This window comes from Ahaetulla prasina, chromosome 3 (assembly GCF_028640845.1).
Source record: "Ahaetulla prasina isolate Xishuangbanna chromosome 3, ASM2864084v1, whole genome shotgun sequence".
NCBI lineage: Eukaryota > Metazoa > Chordata > Lepidosauria > Squamata > Colubridae > Ahaetulla > Ahaetulla prasina.
The window spans coordinates 114,492,971-114,512,433 of NC_080541.1; the positions used below are offsets into that span (position 1 = coordinate 114,492,971).

Below are 19,463 nucleotides of genomic sequence, written 5' to 3' on the forward strand. Positions count from 1 at the left end.
CACAATAATTTCTTAGGATCTAAATGCCATCTATAAAAAATTTTGTAAAAATTTTCCCTTAAATTCTGTGCCTGCGTAAATTTAACATTTCTAACCCAAATTTTTCCCAAGTTTCCAACAATATTGGCTCCTGAAAATTTTGTGCCCACTTTATCATACAGTCCTTTACCAAATCCCTTTCAGACTCTATTTCAAGTAACACATTGTACAATCTCTTTATATGCTCCTGAGACTGGTTTCTAATTTGCTTTACCAAATTTTCCTCATCCTGAACTATACCAATTTTCTGATCTTCCTTCCATCTAACACATAATTGCCTGTATTGAAACCAAGTATAGTTTTTCCCTTCTTCTTTTAATACGTGCAGAGATTTTAATTGCAAACTACCTCTTTCAGTATACAAGAGATCTTTATATGTAATCATTTCCTGTTTCTGTTCTATATTTATATTCTCTATTGTATGTCTGGGACTTGCCCACATAGGAACCTTATAATTTAGTTTGTAAGAATTTTTTTTCCAGACACGCAAGAGAGCAGTTCTTAACACATGGTTTTTAAAAGCCTTATTCACTTTTTTGTCATAGATTAAATATGCATGCCATCCATATAATAAATCATAACCTTCTATATTCAGGATTCTTTCCTCCGTTAGATTAAACCAATCACTTATTTCAGAGAGAGCAGCTGCTTCATAATATAATTTAAAATTGGGCATTTTTAAGGCTCCTCTTTCCCGTGAATCTTGAATTATTTTCATTTTAACCCTCACTTTTTTACCTTCCCATATAAATTTATTAATTCCAGTCTGCCATTCCTCCAAATTTTTATCTTTCTTAATTATTGGTATCATCTGAAACAGGAATAAAAATCTAGGTAAAACATTCATTTTAATAGCAGCTATTCTCCCCAATAACAGCAGCTTTTTCCAAAGAGTCAAGTCCTTCTGGACTTTTTGCCATAACACCTCAAAATTATTCTTGTACAATTTCACATTTGATGAAGTAATATAAACCCCTAAATATTTAACCTTCTTTACAATTTCAAATTCTGTTATTTCCTCTAATTTTTCTTTCTGTTGTCTGGTCATATTTTTTATTATCACTTTTGTTTTATTCTGATTTACCTTAAACCCTGAGACCTTTCTATATCGATCAATTATTTCCAACAGAGGTACACTTGAAGTTTTAGGATTTGTTAAAGTAATCACCAAATCATCTGCAAAGGCTCTCAATTTATATTCATGTTGTCTAACTTTAATTTCCTCTCTCTTCTTTGATTCTCGTATTTTATCCAATAATGGCTCCAGAGTTAAAATAAACAATGGTGATAAAGGACATCCCTGTCTTGTTCCTTTCGCAATCTTAAAGACTTCTGTTAAATTACCATTAATTATTATCTGGGCTGTTTGCTCTCCATAAATCGCTCTAATTATTCTTACAAAACCATCACCATCTATTTTATCTATTAATTTAAATAAAAAATCCCAATGCAATCGATCAAAAGCTTTCTCTGCATCCAAAAAAATAAATACTCCTGGAATAAAATTTTTCTTTTCTTCGTTGTAAAACTAACATTAATCTATTTGCTATTATTTTAGCAAAAATCTTATAATCATTATTTAAGAGTGAAATCGGCCTATAATTCCCAGGTTTAGAACAATCCTGTTCCTCTTTTGGTATCAATGAAATAAAAGAAGTTCTCCATGATGGGGGTATTCCCACTCCTAATTGTATCTGATTAAATAATTCCTTAAGTGAACTTAACATCTCATCCTGTAGGTTGCTATAATAACTTGCTGTAAGCCCATCCGTACTGGGAGTTTTCCCCATTTCTAATTGTTTAATTGCCATAATAACTTCTTCAGAAGTTATAGGCCGATTCAATTCTTCCCTTTGTTCTAAAGTTAAACTCTTAACCTTATAATCTTTCAAATAATTATCAATATCCATATTCAATATTTTATCTTTGGCATATAAATTTGTATAGTATTCTAAGAAAGCTTTTTTAATTTTATCCTGTTGATATCTCTCTTTACCTTTATATTCTATTTTTTCTATAATACGTTGTTTTTGTTTTTTCCTTAAAATATATGCTAATCACCTGCCAGGTCTATTTGCATTACAAAAAGTATTATGTTTGGCATATTGTATATTTGTTGCCACCTGATCAGCCATTATCATATTAAATTGACTCTGTAATAACTTTATTGCATCTTTAAGTTTTTGATCATGCGGATTATGTATTAATAATTGTTGTTTCTTATGAATTTCTTCTTCTAAATATCTACGCTGTCTTTGTTGCTTATTCCTCTGTCTATTATTAATATATATTAATATACCTCTCATAAAAGCTTTACTCGCATCCCAAACCATTTCTATCGATGTTCCCTTATTCAAATTATAATCAAAAAATTCTTTCATCTGCTTTTTACATTGATTTACATTATCCTGATATCTAAACAAGATTTCATTTAATCTCCATGTTCTTCTGCCTTCTTTTTCATGTTGCAATTCCATCCAAATTGGGGTATGATCAAATAAACATCTTGAAAATATTTTAGTTTTCTTTACCCTAGTAAGCAAATCATTAGAAGTTAATATAAAATCAATACGTGAAAAGGATTGGTGCCTATTAGAGAAAAAAGTATGATCTCTTTCTTCCAGGTTCTGCAGTCTCCATACATTTCTCAACTCAAAGTCTTCTATCATCTCAAAAAAAGATTTAGGCAACTTTGCATATGCAGGTATCTTCTTAGAAGAAGTTTTCTTGCCCTTTCATGTATCTATTACTCCATTCCAATCTCCTAATATAACATATGATCTATAATCCCATAAAATCAACTTATCATGCAACATTCTGTAGTATTTTTCTTGCTGCTGATTAGGTGCGTATATACCAAGCAGAAGAATCTTTTTTGTTTCTAATGTAAGTTCAATAGCAATATATCTTCCATGAATATCTGCCTCTATTAACTTAGCTGGTATATCCTTTCTCAAATATACCACCTATACCATTTTTCTTATCCAAAGCTGAAGCAGCAAAATGTTTGCCTAATTTTGAGTTTATTAAGTATTTTTTATCTGATAATTTAATATGTGTTTCTTGTAAGCAAATCACATTATTTTTAAATTGTTTCAAATAATGAAATATTTTTCTTCTTTTCTGAGCTGAATTCAAACCATTGACATTCCAGGTCAGAATTTTATTTGTCATTACTGGCCTCCTGAAACTTTTGAACAATCAGCTGAAGATCCTCCTCCTGAATCTTCGGCCTTGCTCCTCCCATTGCTTCTGTAGCAAAATCCTGGCCTTTGCTTTGAAGTTGTTGCTCCTTTTCTTTACACTTAAGGGCTCCCCTCGTCACCCATTGTTCTTGTGGTTGTTCCTCAGATGATAACATCACTGGGGTCACCTCAGCTTCCACACTCATTTGACTTTCTTGAATTCTCTTTTCTATTACTTCTATTTTAACTTTCAACACAGTAGAAAGAAAATCTTTGGCTTTAAGCACAGTTGTCAAGGTTCCAGAAATTCCTCTTCTGCGTTCAGAAAAAAGACTCAGAAGCATTCTTTCTTTTTCTCAGAGTCCTTTACTAGCATGAGGAGACTGGCACACGATGAGTGCAATTCCCAAAACTGAAGTTCCGGATTCGTTTCCCCAGTTATACAAACCCCAATAGTCCCACCCCCCTGACCCCTCGGATGATCACACGGTCCCACGTTCCTCCAGTTCATTCGAGGAACTTCTTGCCACTCTTCCTGCAGACGTGAACACCATCCGACCTTGAGCCGTTGAAGAATGCTACCCTATCCCTCAACCCCCCCCTCCCCTCAGGATAAAAATGTGGCAGCGTCTGGAAACCTAAAGTTTAATATGGTTTCCAGGCCTGACAACAGTATCAATATGATATCTTCTTTCTTGATAATACACTGTCAGACCAACTGGGACTTCCCATCTAAATTGAATCTGGTACTTTTTAAGTTCTTGTGTAAAAAAATATAAAGTCTTTCCTATCCCTTAGTATCTTGGGAGGAATCTCTTTCAAAACCTTCAATTCCTGTTCTCCTGTTTTCAACTTTTTCTGATATGCAACTTGTAAGATCTGGTTTCTCATTGTTCTTTTCACAAAATAAACCACAATGTCTCTAGGAAGTTTCTTCTGCCTAGCAATCCAGGAATTAACTCTGTATATTTTATCAATTTGATAAGCAACCTCTTGTGGATCAGATTCAATAAATTCAGCCAAAGCTTCTGATAATTTTTTTAAATAATAATAATAATAATAATAATAATAATAATAATAATAATAATAATAATAATAATAATTATTATTATTATTATTATTATTATTATTATTTATTAGATTTCTATACCGCCCTTCTCCCGAAGGACTCAGGGCAGTTTACAGCCAAAAATAAAACAATAACAATATACAATTAAGAACAAATTAAAAAACTTATTATACAATTGGCCGAAATTATAAAACATTTAAAAACTAAGAACCCATTAAAACTCATCTAAAATTTAGAAATTTAAAAAATTTAACAAAAAACTTAGGCCAGCCCCGCGCGAGTAAATAAATACGTTTTCAACTCGTGGCGAAAGGTCCGAAGATCAGGTATTTGGCGCAAACCAGGGGGAAGTTCGTTCCAAAGGGTAGGAGCCCCCACAGAGAAGGATCTTCCCCTGGGGGCCGCCAGCCGACATTGTTTGGCGGACGGCACCCTGAGAAGTCCCTCTCTGTGTGAGCGTACGGGTTGGTGGGAGGCATAGGGTAACAGTAGGCGGTCCCGTAAGTACCCAGGCCCTAAGCCATGGAGTGCTTTGAAGGTGGTAACCAAAACTTTAAAGTGCACCCGAAAGACCACAGGCAGCCAGTGCAGTCTGCGCAGGAGTGGTGTTACATTGGAGCCACGTGGGGCTCCCTCAATCACCCACGCAGCTGCATTCTGGACTAACTGAAGCCTCCGAGTGCACTTCAAGGGGAGCCCCATGTAGAGAGCATTGCAATAATCCAGGCGAGAGGTAACCAGAGCATGAGTGACTGTGCATAAGGCATCCCGATCCAGGAAGGGGCGCAACTGGTGAACCAGGCGAACCTGGTGAAAAGCTCTCCTGGAGACGGCCGTCAAATGATCTTCAAACGACAGCCGTCCATCCAGGAGAATACCCAACTTTCCCTTGGGGTCAATGACTCGCCCCCAACAGACAGCTGCAGCTGCAGCTGACTGTATCGGGGTGCCGGCATCCACAGCCACTCCATCTTGGAGGTATTGAGCTTGAGCCTGTTCCTCCCCATCCAGACCCGTACGGCTTCCAAACACCGGGACAGTACTTCGACAGCTTCATTGGGGTGGCCCGGGGTGGAAAAGTACAGCTGAGTGTCATCAGCGTACAGTTGGTATCTCACCCCAAAGCCACTGGTGATCTCACCCAGCAGCTTCATATAGATGTTGAACAGGAGGGGTGAGAGAATCGACCCCTGCGGCACCTCACAAGTAAGGTGCCTCGCGGTCGACCTCTGTCCCCCTATCAACACCGTCTGCAACCGGTCAGAGAGATAGGAGGAGAACCACCGATAAACGGTGCCTCTCACTCCCAGCCCCTCTAACCGGCGCAGCAGGATACCATGGTCGATGATATCAAAAGCCGCTGAGAGGTCTAATAGGACCAGGGCAGAGGAATAACCCCTGTCTCTGGCCCTCCAGAGATCATCCACCAACGCGACCAAAGCTGTTTCCGTGCTATATCTGGGTCGGAAGCCAGACTGGAACGGGTCTAGATAGACTGCTTCATCCAAGTATTGGGGTAGCTGCCGCGCCACAACACTCTCTACAACCTTCGCCACAAAGCGAAGGTTGGAGACCGGACGATAATTACCTAAAATAGCTGGGTCCAGGGAAGGCTTCTTGAGGAGGGGTCTCACCACCGCCTCTTTCAAGGCGGCAGGGAAAACCCCTTCCAACAAAGAAGCATTAATAATCCCCTGGAGCCAGCCTCGTGTCCCCTCCTGTGTGGCCAGCACCAACCAGGAAGGGCACGGGTCCAGTAAACATGTAGCGGCGTGAAGCCTCCCCAACAACCTGTCCACGTCCTCGAGAGTCACAGGGTCAAACTCATCCCAAACAATCTCAATAAAACGCGGCTCCGCCCTCTCACCTGGATCCTCCCAATTCCGATCCAGACCATCCCGAAGCTGAACGATTTTATCGTATAGATAACCACTAAACTCCTCGGCTCGTCCCTGCAAAGGGTCATCCTGCACCTCCTGATGAAGGAGAGAGCGGGTCACCCGAAACAGGGCGGCCGGGCGGTTATCTGCCGACGCAATGAGGGTGGAAGCGTAGGAATGCTTCGCCTCCCTCATTGCCACCAGGAGCTCTAGGGAAGCTCTACCTCTGCTTCTTTTTGCTCACCACCGCTTCTTCTCCCGAAGAGGGGGGTTTCCGAACTGCTGGACAGCTGATTGTCGCTGTCTTAGCAGTCCAACATGATCCAGAGGTTGGTGACCAGAAAGATCACCTCCATTGCCAACGGAGCCAACCAGGAAGACATATGATAGAGAATATAAATATATATCAAAAAATGGAGGTGATTACTTAAAAAGAACTTCTCTTTATGGAAAAGGGGGAATTACAATTAAAATCTAGAGATAAAATGGGGAAAGAAGGGATAAACTATATATGGTTTCAGTACGGGCAGTTGCAAGCTAGATGGAAAATAGACCAGAAAATGAGTATTAGGCAAAATGAGGATAATTTGGTAAAACAAATCAGAGATCAAGGACAACAGCATATTAAGAGGTTGTATAATGTATTGGTAGAAATAGATTTAGAAACGGAACTAGTTAAGGATTGTATGATAAAATGGGCACAAAACATACAACCTATAACGTTGGAAAAATGGGAAAAATTTTGGGTGAGGAATGTTAAATTTACAGAAGCACAAAACTTGAGAGAAAATTTTTATAAGATGTTTTATAGATGGCATTTGGATCCTAAAAAGTTGGCATGTATGTATCCGAATATGCAAGCTAAATGTGCACATGTGACTGTGACGAAGCAACTTATTATCATATATGGTGGACTTGTAAAAAAGTTAAAGCCTTTTGGATTAAAATATGGTGGATTATGCAGAACATTTTGAAAAAGAAGATCAAGTTTGTTCCACAGTTCTTTTTATTAGGAATAATCTCAGATTGCACTGTTATGAGACAAAACTGATTCTGAATTTAATAACTGCTGCAAGATTATTGATTGCACAATATTGGAAGAAAGAAGACTTACCTACAATTGGAGAATGGATTAGTAAAGTATCAAATTTAGCAGAAATGGCAAAAATTTCTGCCTACTTGAAAGACTGTACACAAGAAAAATATATATTGGAATGGAGGAAGTGGATTGATTATATTCAAAATAAGTATCAGATTAAAAAATATCAATTAGTTTTTGAGTGAAGTTAGGAATTATTATGTATTAGTTTAAGAAAGAAGGGAATTGATAGTGTGATGGTGTGAAATGGAATATGTTTTATGTTATATTTTAGATTATGTTTGTTAGTTACAATACCCTGTATTCTGTTCTGGGAAGTCTCGGGGAAGGAGGCGGAAGGAAAGACTAAAAATTGATTGGTTGCCATTGTACAGAAATAATGGTAGAATTAAACAAGTTGGAATGGTGTAATGTCGGGACTGCTCGGCAAACACTCCCGAAGGGAAAGGGTAAGGAAAGAGGAGTAAAGAAGGAAGAAAGTAGGTAGGTAGGTGGGTAGGGAGGAAAGAAGGGAGGGAGAAGAAAGGATAGGAGGAGGAGAAGAAGGAGAAGATAGAGGGTTAGAAAGGATGGTAGTGAGAAGTGGGAAAGAGGAGGGGAAGTAGGAAAGCGAGGAGAAGGTGGTGGGGGAAGTTTAAGAAGGATGAGAAGGGAAGAAAGGATTAAAGGGGGGAGTGGCAGTCGAGCAGCCCTGACTGAGTATAATTTGAGTATAGGACTGATTGTTGGATAAGTGATTGTATTGTACACTGGTCAAATTGTGGGAATTATTATGGAAAAATAAAAAATTTTTGCAAAAAAAAAAAAAAAAGATTAATATCTTACCAATCAATGATTGGTATTTATGCACCTAATCAACAACAACAAAAATTTTATAAATTGTTACATGAAAAATTGACTTCTTGGGATTATAAAAAGTTTATTATATTAGGAGATTTGAATGGTGTAATGGATATTACATTATTACTAGATACTGTCGTTTAACATCTCGACATTCCAGGACCCAACCATTCCTGAAGACTCTTATGACTTATACGTTAAACCAGCTTCTTGCACTCCGAGATGCCCCCCTCTCGCGGGTGTGGCCCTCCTCTCTATCGAGGGCCTACCTCGATGACGGATTTTGGAATCCCGAGAGGTGGCATGCTTCTAAGAGAGGGTTAAGGAGGTTTTTAAATGTATTTTTTAGAAAACTTTTAATTAAATCAAATAATGTGTTTAGGGATGGGGTGGGGGGGGCACGCCCACAGGGGGTTAGGCTGGTCCCTTCTAAGGTTCACGATTTGGAGGTCGGTAAAACGGAGGTACTTGAGGAGGTGAAGACTCGACCATGTATGGGCATTCCTATCTGCACAGTACGAGGAGCAGATATGAATGCTCATGTTCAGTGCGCTATATTTACAAGCGATTGTGCACTCCGGGCCCCCAGACTTTACTCGGGCCCCGAGTGGCTTTTTACCTCAGAGCCTGGACCTTCGGCTGATGCTATGCAATGCCAGGTCCGTTATGAATAAGGCCCCCCTCATAGCCGATCTTATTCAAGAGGGGAGTGCGGACCTAATGGACATTACGGAGACCTGGTTGGGCGCAGAAGGGGGGGTTCCCCTCACGGAGATGTGCCCACCAGGCTTCTGTGCATTTCATCAGCCGAGGCCCAGGGTAGGGGGGGGGTGGCGGTTGTTATTAACGAGAGTCTGGAACCGAAGGAGGTCACTGTCCCGCAGATAGCCGGTTGTGAAACCCTTCTGGTGAAGTGGGGCTGTAGGGTGCAGGTGGGCTTGCTGATTGCGTACCTGGCTCCTTGCTACGTAACAGCAGCCCTGCCCGAGCTGCTAGAGAAGATAGCCGGGACGGCAGTTGAGACCCCCAGACTTATGGTTTCAACCTGCCGTCGGCGGGCGACTCGTCAACAGCAGCTCAGGAGTTCATGGCTTCCATGACGGCCTTGGACCTGACCCAGTTAGTTACCAGTCCCACTCACACTGGGGGTAACACACTGGACTTGATTTTTATCTCGGGATAGTGGCTAGATGGTCTGGAGTTAGGGGAGTTATTATTTAAACCCTTGTCATGGTCAGATCATTTGCTCCTTCAGCTAGACTTTCGAACCGCTGCACCGCACCGCAGGGAGACGGAACCGGTTCGATGGTTCCGTCCCAGGCGCCTGATGGACCCAGAGAGCTGGCGCTTCCGAGGGAATTAGCCCATGGCCCGGCTGAGGAACTGGTCGCCGCCTGGGAAGAGGCGGCGGCTGGGGCTTTAGACCGTGTCGTGCCTTTGCGGCCTCTGACCCGGCGACGAACTCGACCAGCTCCTTGGTATAATGAGGAGCTGAGAGAGATGAAGTGCCGGAAAAGATGCCTAGAGAGCGCCTGGAGGTCCAGTCGCTCCGAACCCGACCGAACACTAGCGAGGTCGCATATTCAGACCTACCTAGTGGCGATCAAAGCGGCGAAACATAACTATTTTTCCGCTCTCATCGCATCGGCAGATAATCGCTCAGCCACCCTGTTTAAGGTGACCCGCTCCCTGCGTATGCAGGAGGCTCGGGAGGACCCCTTGCAGGGGCATGCTGAGGATTTTGTACAATATCTGTCTGATAAAATCACTCAGATTCGGGACGGACTGGACACTGATTGGATAGATCCGGGTGGGTTGGCGGGGACGAGTCTTGAGAGTTTTATCTGGGCTGAGTTCGATCTTGTGACTCCCGATGACATGGACAGGTTGTTGGGTAGGCTGAATCCCACCACATGTTTATTGGACCCCTGTCCCTCCTGGATGGTACTGGCCACACGGGAGGTTACACGAGGCTGGCTCCTGGGAGCTACCAACGCTTCTTTGGTGGGGGGCATTTTCCCCACCGCCTTGAAAGAGGCGGTGGTGAGGCCCCTCCTTAAGAAGCCCTCCCTGGACCCAGCTGTATTAGCGAACTACCGTCCAGTCTCCAACCTTCGTTTCTTGGCGAAGGTTGTTGAGAGTGTGGTGGCATATCAGCTTCCTCAGCACCTGGAGGAAACTGTTTATCTGGACCCATTCCAGTCCGGTTTCAGACCCTGGTACAGCACCGAGACGGCTTTGGTCGTGTTGGTGGATGACCTCTGGAGGGCTCGGGACAGGGGATGTTCCTCTGTCCTTGTCCTGTTAGATCTCTCAGCGGCTTTTGATACCATCGACCATAGTATCCTGCTGCGGGGGTTGGAGGGATTGGGAGTGGGAGGCACCGTTTATCGGTGGTTCTCCTATCTCTCTAACCGTTCGCAGACAGTGTTGGCAGGGGGGCAGAGGTCGACCCCGAGGCGCCTCACTTGTGGGGTGCTGCAGGGGTCCGTTCTCTCGCCTCTCCTGTTCAACATCTATATGAAGCCGCTGGGTGAGGTTATCCGTGGTTTCAGGGTGGATTATCATCTGTACACTGATGATACGCAGCTGTACATTTCCACCCCGAACCACCCCAACGAAGCCGTCGAGGTGATGGGCCAGTCTTGAAGCCGTGCGAGTCTGGATGGGGAGGAACAGGCTCAAGCTCAACCCTTCCAAGACTGAGTGGCTGTGGGTTCCGGCGTCCCGGTACAGTCAGCTTACGCCATCGTTGACTGTGGGGGGGGGGGAAATACTGACCCCCAGGGGAAGGGTGAGCAACTTAGGCGTTCTCCTGGATGATCGGCTGTCCTTAGAAGAACACTTGACGACCGTCGCCAGGGGAGCATTTTATCAGGTTCACCTGATTCGCCAGTTGCGCCCCTTCCTTGATCGGGACTCCTTACGCACAGTCACTCATGCCCTCGTTACTTCCCGCCTGGACTATTGCAATGCTCTCTACATGGGGCTCCCCTTGAAGAGCACCGGGAGGCTCCAGCTAGTCCAGAATGCGGCCGCGCGGGTGATAGAGGAGGCACCACGTTGCTCCCGTATAACACCTATCCTGCGCGGCCTGCACTGGCTGCCGGTAGCTTTCCGGGTGCAATTCAAGGTGCTGGTTATCACCTTTAAAGCGCTCCATGGCTTAGGACCAGGGTATTTGCGAGACCGCCTTCTGCCACCGATTGCCTCCCAACCACCTGTGCGCTCCCACAGAGCAGGCCTCCTCAGGGTGCCGTCGACCAAACAATGTAGGTTGGCAGCCCCCAGGGGGAGGGCCTTCTCTGTGGCGGCACCAGCCCTATGGAACGATCATGGAGAATAAATGAGAATTTGTTTAAATATAAGTATAATGTAAATCAATGTAAAAAACAAATGAAAGAATTTTTTGATTATAATTTGAATAGGGGAACTTCGATAGAAATGGTTTGGGATGCTAGCAAGGCCTTTTTGAGAGGTATTTTAATATATATGAATAATAGACAGAGGAGAAAATTACAAAAACAGCATAGGTATTTAGAAGAGGAAATTCAGAGGAAACAACAATTATTGGTATATAATCCACATGATTCAAAAATTAGGGATGCGATAAGGATATTACAGAGTCAAATTAATATGTTTTTTTTTTGTTTTTGTTTTTTTACATTTATACCCCGCCCTTCTCCGAAGACTCAGGGCGGCTTACAGTGTATAAGGCAATAGTCTCATTCTATTTGTATATTTTTACAAAGTCAACTTATGACTTAGAAAATGGTATAATTAGAATATTCTACTTGTGAAAAAATTGTAACAGATTAAACTGAAATGAAGAAAGAAGAAACAACAAAAAGACGAAGTCATGAAGAAAACACCGAGACGCCACATGGAAGAAATGCCTGATGTATTAAATGTTTGTCTGTTTATAAAATAAAAAAAATATTTTTTTAAAAAAAGAGACCGCTTCTGAACTTTGTGCTCGATGCGGAAAAGAATGAGACTTTGGGTTTTACAGATTAGACTAATAGATCTTTATATAAATGATCTGTTCATACTATTATGGAAAAGCAAAAAGTTGTGATTTTATGTTAATGCCTTATTTTATTGTAACAGAGATAGTTGGAAATGCTTCTTCTTCTCCCTCCCATCTTTCCTCACTTCTCTTCTCTCTTTTCCTCCTCCCCCCACTGCTTTTCTATTTACTTTTGTATTTTACAATACTTTATAACTCAATAAAAATATTAAAATCAAAAAGTGCAGAGTTTATATGCCATTCTTTCACCTTTGCTGGCTACTATTTACCATTCCTTTGCAAAATGTATCTCACTTGGGGAGCATTGGCTGCTGGGATTATTGCATATAGATCACAAACCAACCACAAAGATTTATAATTACAACTCAGCCTAGTAAAGAATGTAACTCAGTCTTTAAGTGCTATTGCTATTGCTACATTCTTATGTAAGACTGAGTTACATTCTTTACTAGGCTGAGTTGTAGTTGTGTACCGCTTCACAATGCTTTACAGCCTCTCTAAGCGGTTTACAGTGTCAGCATATTGTCCCCAACAATCTGGCTCCTCATTTTACCAACCTCAGAAGGATGGAAGGCTGACTCATCCTTGAGCCAGTGAGATTTGAACTGCTGGTAGGCACCAGTTAGCAGAAGCACCTGCAGTACTGCATTTTAATCTCTGCACTACTGTATTTGCAAACATACTCACATTTTTTACTCTGTTTCTCCACTTCTGCTTTCAGTCTTTTATACTTATCTGTTCTATACACCAGAACCCATGTTATGCCTGAAATAAACATAAGACAGAAAAAGATGTACAACAACTGGGCAGAAACACACAAAACATCTAAGGCATTTTTTTCCATTTTGCACTAATTGGGGTTAACCCTAACCACTTAAAACATTCAAAGTCCACTCTCATAAATTTAAAACTCAACTCCCTGTCTCTTTTACTTTTGGACTGCAGCTAACATTCTGCAATGCAAAGCCTGATGTGGCCCTTGAACCAACCTTAGTTATTTGTATCTGGCATAGCAAGAAGGGGAAGGGCCTTCTCTGTGGGGGCTCCCACCCTCTGGAACGATCTACCCCCCGGACTTTGTCAGCTTTCGGACCTTCGGACCTTCCGCCGCGGGCTTAAAACATACTTATTTAATTGTGCAGGACTGAGTTAGATTTTAAATTTATGGGTTTTAAATTGGGTTTTATTTTTATACTTTTTAATTAATGGGCTTTAGAATAAGTTTTTTAATTGTTTTTATATTGTATTTATATTGTATTTATCTGTTTTTAGTGCCTGTAAACCGCCCTGAGTCCCTCGGGAGATAGGGCGGTATATAAATATGATTAAATAAATAAATAAATAAATAAACCTTGATTATTTAGTGAGAAGAAAGTCTCACAACTTAATGTTTTATGGTTCCATGCAATTCATTTTCTCACCTGTATTATTAAGAAACAATAATTTTAAATTTACAATACAATAGAACAAGGAAGAAGCAAATGCAGTTTCTCAGGTAAGAAGTTCCAGTTATTTGTTGATATTTATATCTTCAACATATAGTTTTTACTTGTATTAGAATATTTGCAGTCTATCTCACTATTTCAAAATTGGGTTGTAAAGGAGATCTTGAAAATTCAAGATAGCATTTGGAAGGATTTATGAAGTATCCTTTGATTCTCTGCTCCAACTTTTAAAAATAAAGGTACTATTTTGGTGCTATTTTGAACCCTAGTAAGATTTTCTCCCCTTCATGGATTACTGCCTTGTCATGGCGAAGGGGCTTGTGTAGCTCAATGAAGCTATGAGCTATGCGGTGCAGGAACACCCAAGACGGGTCATAGCAGACAGTTCTGACAAAACATGATCCACTAGAGAAGGAAATGGCAACCCACTCCAGTATCTTTGCCATGAAAACCCGATGGACAGTACAAAAAGCAAAAAAGATATGACGCGGGAAGATGAGCCCCTCAGGTCGGAAGGTGTCCAATATGCTACTGGGGAAGAGTGGAGGGCTAGTACTAGTAGTGCCAGAAAGAATGAAGCAACTAGGCAAAGCAAAGCCGAAAGGACGCTCAGCTGTGGATGTATCTGGTGGTGAAAGGAAAGTCCGATGCTGTAAAGATTTTTTCTCCATAGGAACCTGGAATGTAAGATGCATGAATCAAGTAAGCTGGACGTGGTCAAACAAGAGATGACAAGACTGAACATTGACATCTTAGGAATCAGTGAACTAAAATGGATAGGAATGGGTGAATTTAATTCAGATCACTATCAGGTATACTACTGTGGGCAAGAATCCCTCAGAAGAAATGGATTAGCCTTCATAATCAATAAAAGAGTAGGAAAAGCAATACTGGGATTGCCCAAAATGACAGAATGATCTCAGTTTGAATCCAAGGCAAACCATTCAATATCACAGTAATCCAAGTCTATGCCCCAACCACTGGTGCTGAAGAGGATGAAATTGACCGGTTCTATGAAGCCTTACAGCACCTTATAGAATTAACACCAAAAAATGATGTCCTTATCATCATGGGGGATTGGAATGCTAAAGTAGGAAGCCAAAAGATAACCAGAATAACAGGCAAGTTTGGCCTTGGAGTACAAAATGGAGCAGGGCACAGGCTGATAGAATTCTGTCAAGATAATACGATGGTCATAGCAAACACTCTTTTCCAAAAACCCAAGAGATGACTCTACACATGGACATCACCAGACGGTCAACACAAAAATCAGATTGACTATGTGCTCTGCAGCCAAAGATGGAGAAGCTCTATTCAGTCAGTAAAAACAAGACCAGGAGCTGACTGTGGCTCAAATCATGAGCTTCTCCTTGCAAAATTTAGGTTTAAATTGAAGAAAGTAGGGAAAAGCTCCAGGCCACTCAGGTATGAACTAAATCATATCCCTGATGAATATACAGTAGAGGTGACAAATAGATTTAAGGAAATAGATCTGATAGACAGAGTGTCTGAAGAACTATGGAGGGAGGTTCGCAACATTGTACAAGAGGTAGCAACTAAAACCATCCCAGAAAGAGAAAGGCAAGAAAGCAAAATGGCTGTCTGAAGAAGCTTTGCAAATAGCTGAGGAAAGAAGGAAAGCGAACGGCAAGGGAGAAAGAGAAAGATACACCCAGTTGAATGCAGAATTCCAGAGAATAGCTAGAAGAGATAAGAATACATTCTCAAATAAACAGTGCAAAGAAATAGAAGAAAACAATAGAATAGGGAGGACCAGAGATCTCTTCAAGAAAATTGGAGATATGAAGGGAACGTTTCATGCAAAGATGGGCATGATAAAGGACCAAAATGGCAGGGATCTAACAGAGGCAGAAGAGATTAAGAAGAGGTGGCAAAATTACACAGAAGAACTATACAAAAACGAGCTTAACATCCCTGATAACCACGATGGGGTGGTCACTGACCTTTTTTTTTTTTTTGTTTACATTTATACCCCGCCCTTCTCCGAAGACTCAGGGCGGCTTACAGTGTATAAGGCAATTGAGCCAGACCTTGAGCCAGACATCCTAGAATGTGAAGTCAAATGGGCCTCAGGAAATCTGAGCAACAACAAAGCTAGTGGAGGAGACAGTATTCCAGCTGAGCTATTCAAAATCTTAAAAGACAATGCAGTAAAAGTGCTACACTCAATATGTCAGCAAATTTGGAAAACTCAACAGTGGCCACAGGATTGGAAAAGGTCAGTTTACATTCCAATTCCAAAGAAAGGCAATGCCAAAGAATTTCAAACTATCGCACCATTGCACTCATTTCACATGCTAGTAAGATTATGCTTTAAATTCTACAAGCTAGGCTCCAGCAGTATGTGGATCAAGAACTACCAGAAGTACAGGCAGGATTTCGAAGAGGCAGAGGAACTAGAGATCAAATTGCCAACATACGCTGAATCATGGAGAAAGCTAGGGAGTTCCAGAAAAACATCTACTTATGCTTCATTGACTATGCTAAAGCCTTTGATTGTGTGGATCACAACAAATTGTGGCAAGTTCTTAAAGAGATGGGTGTACCAGACCATCTTATTTGTCTCTTGAGAAACCTGTATGCGGGTCAAGAAGCAACAGTGAGAACTGGACATGGAACCACTGAGTGGTTCAAAATTGGGAAAGGAGTCCGGCAAGGCTGTATACTATCGTCCTGTCTATTTAACTTATATGCAGAGCACATCATGAGAAAGGCGGGGCTGGATGAATCAAAAGTTGGAATTAAGATTGTCGGGAGAAATATCGAGAACCTCAGATATGCAGATGATACTACTCTAATGGCAGAAAGCGAAGAGGAACTAAAAAGCCTCTTGATGCAGGTGAAGGAGGAGAGTGCAAAAGTTGGCTTGAAACTCAACATTAAGAAAACTAGTATCATGGCATCTAGCCCTCTCAATTCCTGGCAGATAGATGGGGAAGAAATGGAGGTAGTGATAGATTTTATTTTCCTGGGCTCCAATATCACCGCAGATGGGGACTGCAACCAAGAAATTAAAAGATGCTTTTAAGTCCGTATAGCTATGGTTTTCCCAGTTGCAATGTATGGCTGTGAAAGTTGGACCATAAGAAAGGCTGAGCCCCAAAGAATTGAGGCCTTTGAACTATGGTGCTGGAGAAGACTCCTGCGAGTCCCTTGGACTGCAAGACGAACAAACAAGTCAGTCCTAGTGGAGATCAATCCTGACTGCACTTTAGAAAGCCAGATCCTGAAGATGAAACTGAAATACTTTGGCCACTTAATGAGAAGGAAGGAATCACTGGAGAACAGCCTAATGCTGGGAAAGATTGAGGGCAAAAGAAGGGGACGACAGAGAATGAGGTGGCTGGATGGAGTCACTGAAGCAGTCGGCATGAGCTTAAATGGACTCCAGAGGATGGTAGAGGATAGGAAGGCCTGGAAGAACGTTGTCCATGGGGTCGCAATGGGTCGGACAAGACTTTGCAACTAACAACAACCAAAGATTTTTCTAGCGCATACTTTTTGAGATTATAAAAAAATAAAGGAAGCACTGATAGATCAGACCATTATTTCATACAGTAGCCAGCAAGGGCTTTCCAAGATGCTCCACTAGCTATTAAAGTGAGACCATTAATAAAATGATGCCAACACTCTGGTTGAGATTATCTAATTACCATTGCTGTAAAACTATGAAAAACAACCAAGCACTTTTCTCTGGTGCCTTAGTACAGTTTTAGATAAAAGCTTATTGCGTCCACTCCCCTCTGGTTAAGCAGAATTGCTGAATGGAGAGGAAAAGGTCCAATCCACTTCATAAGTATGAAGTGAGTTATTTTTTGCCATCTTGATTTTGTTTTCCCCTACAAATTAATACTTAACCATAAATTAATAATGTCTCTTCCAGAATATTCAATTCTATTCTATCTCTCATTCATCCTGACAGACTTCCAGCTTGGAGGTGTGCTGGGGAATTCAGGCAAAAATACTGGGTTATTGCTGCTATCCAATAATGGCTACATAATACAGTTGAATCTCATTATTCATGGATTTGCTTAATAGCTACAATTTAATACCCATGGGTACTTTTCACAGGCATGCAGAGTGGGGGGCGGGTTGAGTTGCCCAATGTACAGATTTGCTATTGGTGTTTGTGGAGATTTTATGGAACAGAACTAATCAGAATTACTGTAATCTGGTCATTAAACCTCTATACACATCCCATGGCTCCCAAGACAAACTCACTGCTTTCTCCTAGTGGTCTTGCTCCAGCTTCCATTGACATTTATCAGTGATAACATTTTGATCTTGAACAGATTGACTGATTGACATAGGGTACTGTAAACAAAATACATTGTGACTGACATTGTCCCATGTTAGGGGGGAAAAAACACTTTTAAAGATGGTGTGAGGCCATGTGTTTTAGACAGATCTGGGAAGACTCTTCTGGGGCTTATTTTCTGTAAAATGCACAATGCTGATTTCTTATTCATTATAGCATTTTATATTTTATATTATAACATATTGGTGTAATTGGCATGCCACATTTAATAGTCTTCTGGTATAAAATTATGGGCTGGATGTGTTTCGATATTTTAAATATTGAGCACAAAATTAGACGTGTGTTTATCATGAAAGTTAGAAAAATACATTTAACTCAACACTTTTGTCATGTCCATATTAATGTGGATATTTCAACTGTAACAATTTTGACCAGACAGAATTATTATAATATTTCTAACTTTTTTAGCTTCAAGCAATGGCTCAAGGAATTCAAATATGACAATTTTAATCATCCCTGGCAAAATAAGCCAGCCAAGTTCTGAGGTGGAATTCAGGTGGGCACCATTTTCTGAATCACCTGAGAAGTCACCCAGCACCTTCCCGATTCCCTTCCCCATTCCGCTGCCCTTTCGACATAAAAGAACTCGGAGCCCCTATAAACTATCCTGCCAGCTTCTGGACAGAAATACAAAATCCACTCTAGCATGATCATGAAATACCAATTGAATGTGCACGAAGTTGCAACAAAATACAATTAAAATTGATTAAAGGAAGATAACCCTAACTGTAGCCACCATCCTGCTCTCCGTCCATCTCACTTGGAGAGAGACCGATTGTATCTTCCTTTTTCGCACTCACCCTCCGCTAACAAAGCGGTGCAGACCGAAATGAAAACAATAAGGATAGTATCAGCAAACATAGTAGACATCTCGCAGATCTAACGGCGACACTCCTTTCCGGAAACCAGGCCTAAACGGAAACTAGAGAATATCGACCTTTACGTCCTAAAGAGTGCGTAACTTCCGAGTTGACCGGAACTCCCTGTAGGACTAGTGCTCTTTTCCGGCGCATGCTTGCGTATTTGAGTTCGTAAGATATTCGAGCTCAGCTGGTCCTGGGAATAACAAGAGAGGGAGCGGAATACAAAAGTGGGGGGAGGGGAGATGTATACAAATGTGAAGGCTTGGCATCAGGGTAGCAAGAGTGCAGGTGAGATTGAGGAGCCTATTATATTAAGGGGATGAGTCTTGGAGGTTGCAAGGCGTACGTTATACTGTACTAGTAAAGCCACACTTGGAATACTGCGTCCACTTATGGTTTCTATGATACAAAAAAGATGCTCCAAGAAAGTGCAGAAAGGGTCTGGAAGCTAAATTTTATGATGAAAGGTTAAGGGAGATAGATATGTCTAACCAATCAAAGAGAAGGATTAGGAAGTGACATGATAGCTCTCTTCCAGTACTTGAAGGGCTGTCACAGAGGAAAGGGGATCAATTTATTCTCCAAAGTACCAGAGGGCAAAATAAGAAATAATGGGTGGAAGCTTGTTAAAGAGTGATCCAGCCTAGAATTAAGGAGAAATTTCCTGACAGAAC

At 41.4% G+C, this 19,463-nt stretch overlaps 1 protein-coding gene across 3 annotated transcripts in view; it reads right to left on the bottom strand.

Annotated features, from left to right (window-relative positions):
- The window catches only part of TMCO1 (transmembrane and coiled-coil domains 1), a 51,324-nt gene extending 32,440 nt beyond the window's left edge, over positions 1-18,884 (bottom strand). The window contains exons 1-2 of one of the 3 annotated variants that reach the window (XM_058176399.1): positions 18,727-18,884; positions 12,830-12,907 (exon numbers count right to left, since the gene is read on the bottom strand). In XM_058176399.1, the coding sequence (XP_058032382.1) occupies positions 12,830-12,907; positions 18,727-18,796 (148 nt within the window). In that variant the 5' untranslated portion in view covers positions 18,797-18,884. Of the gene's footprint in view, positions 1-12,829; positions 12,908-18,653 lie in introns of all 3 variants that reach the window. The other 2 variants (XM_058176400.1, XM_058176401.1) reach the window with 2 other exon arrangements.
- Positions 18,885-19,463: the final 579 nt, after the last annotated feature.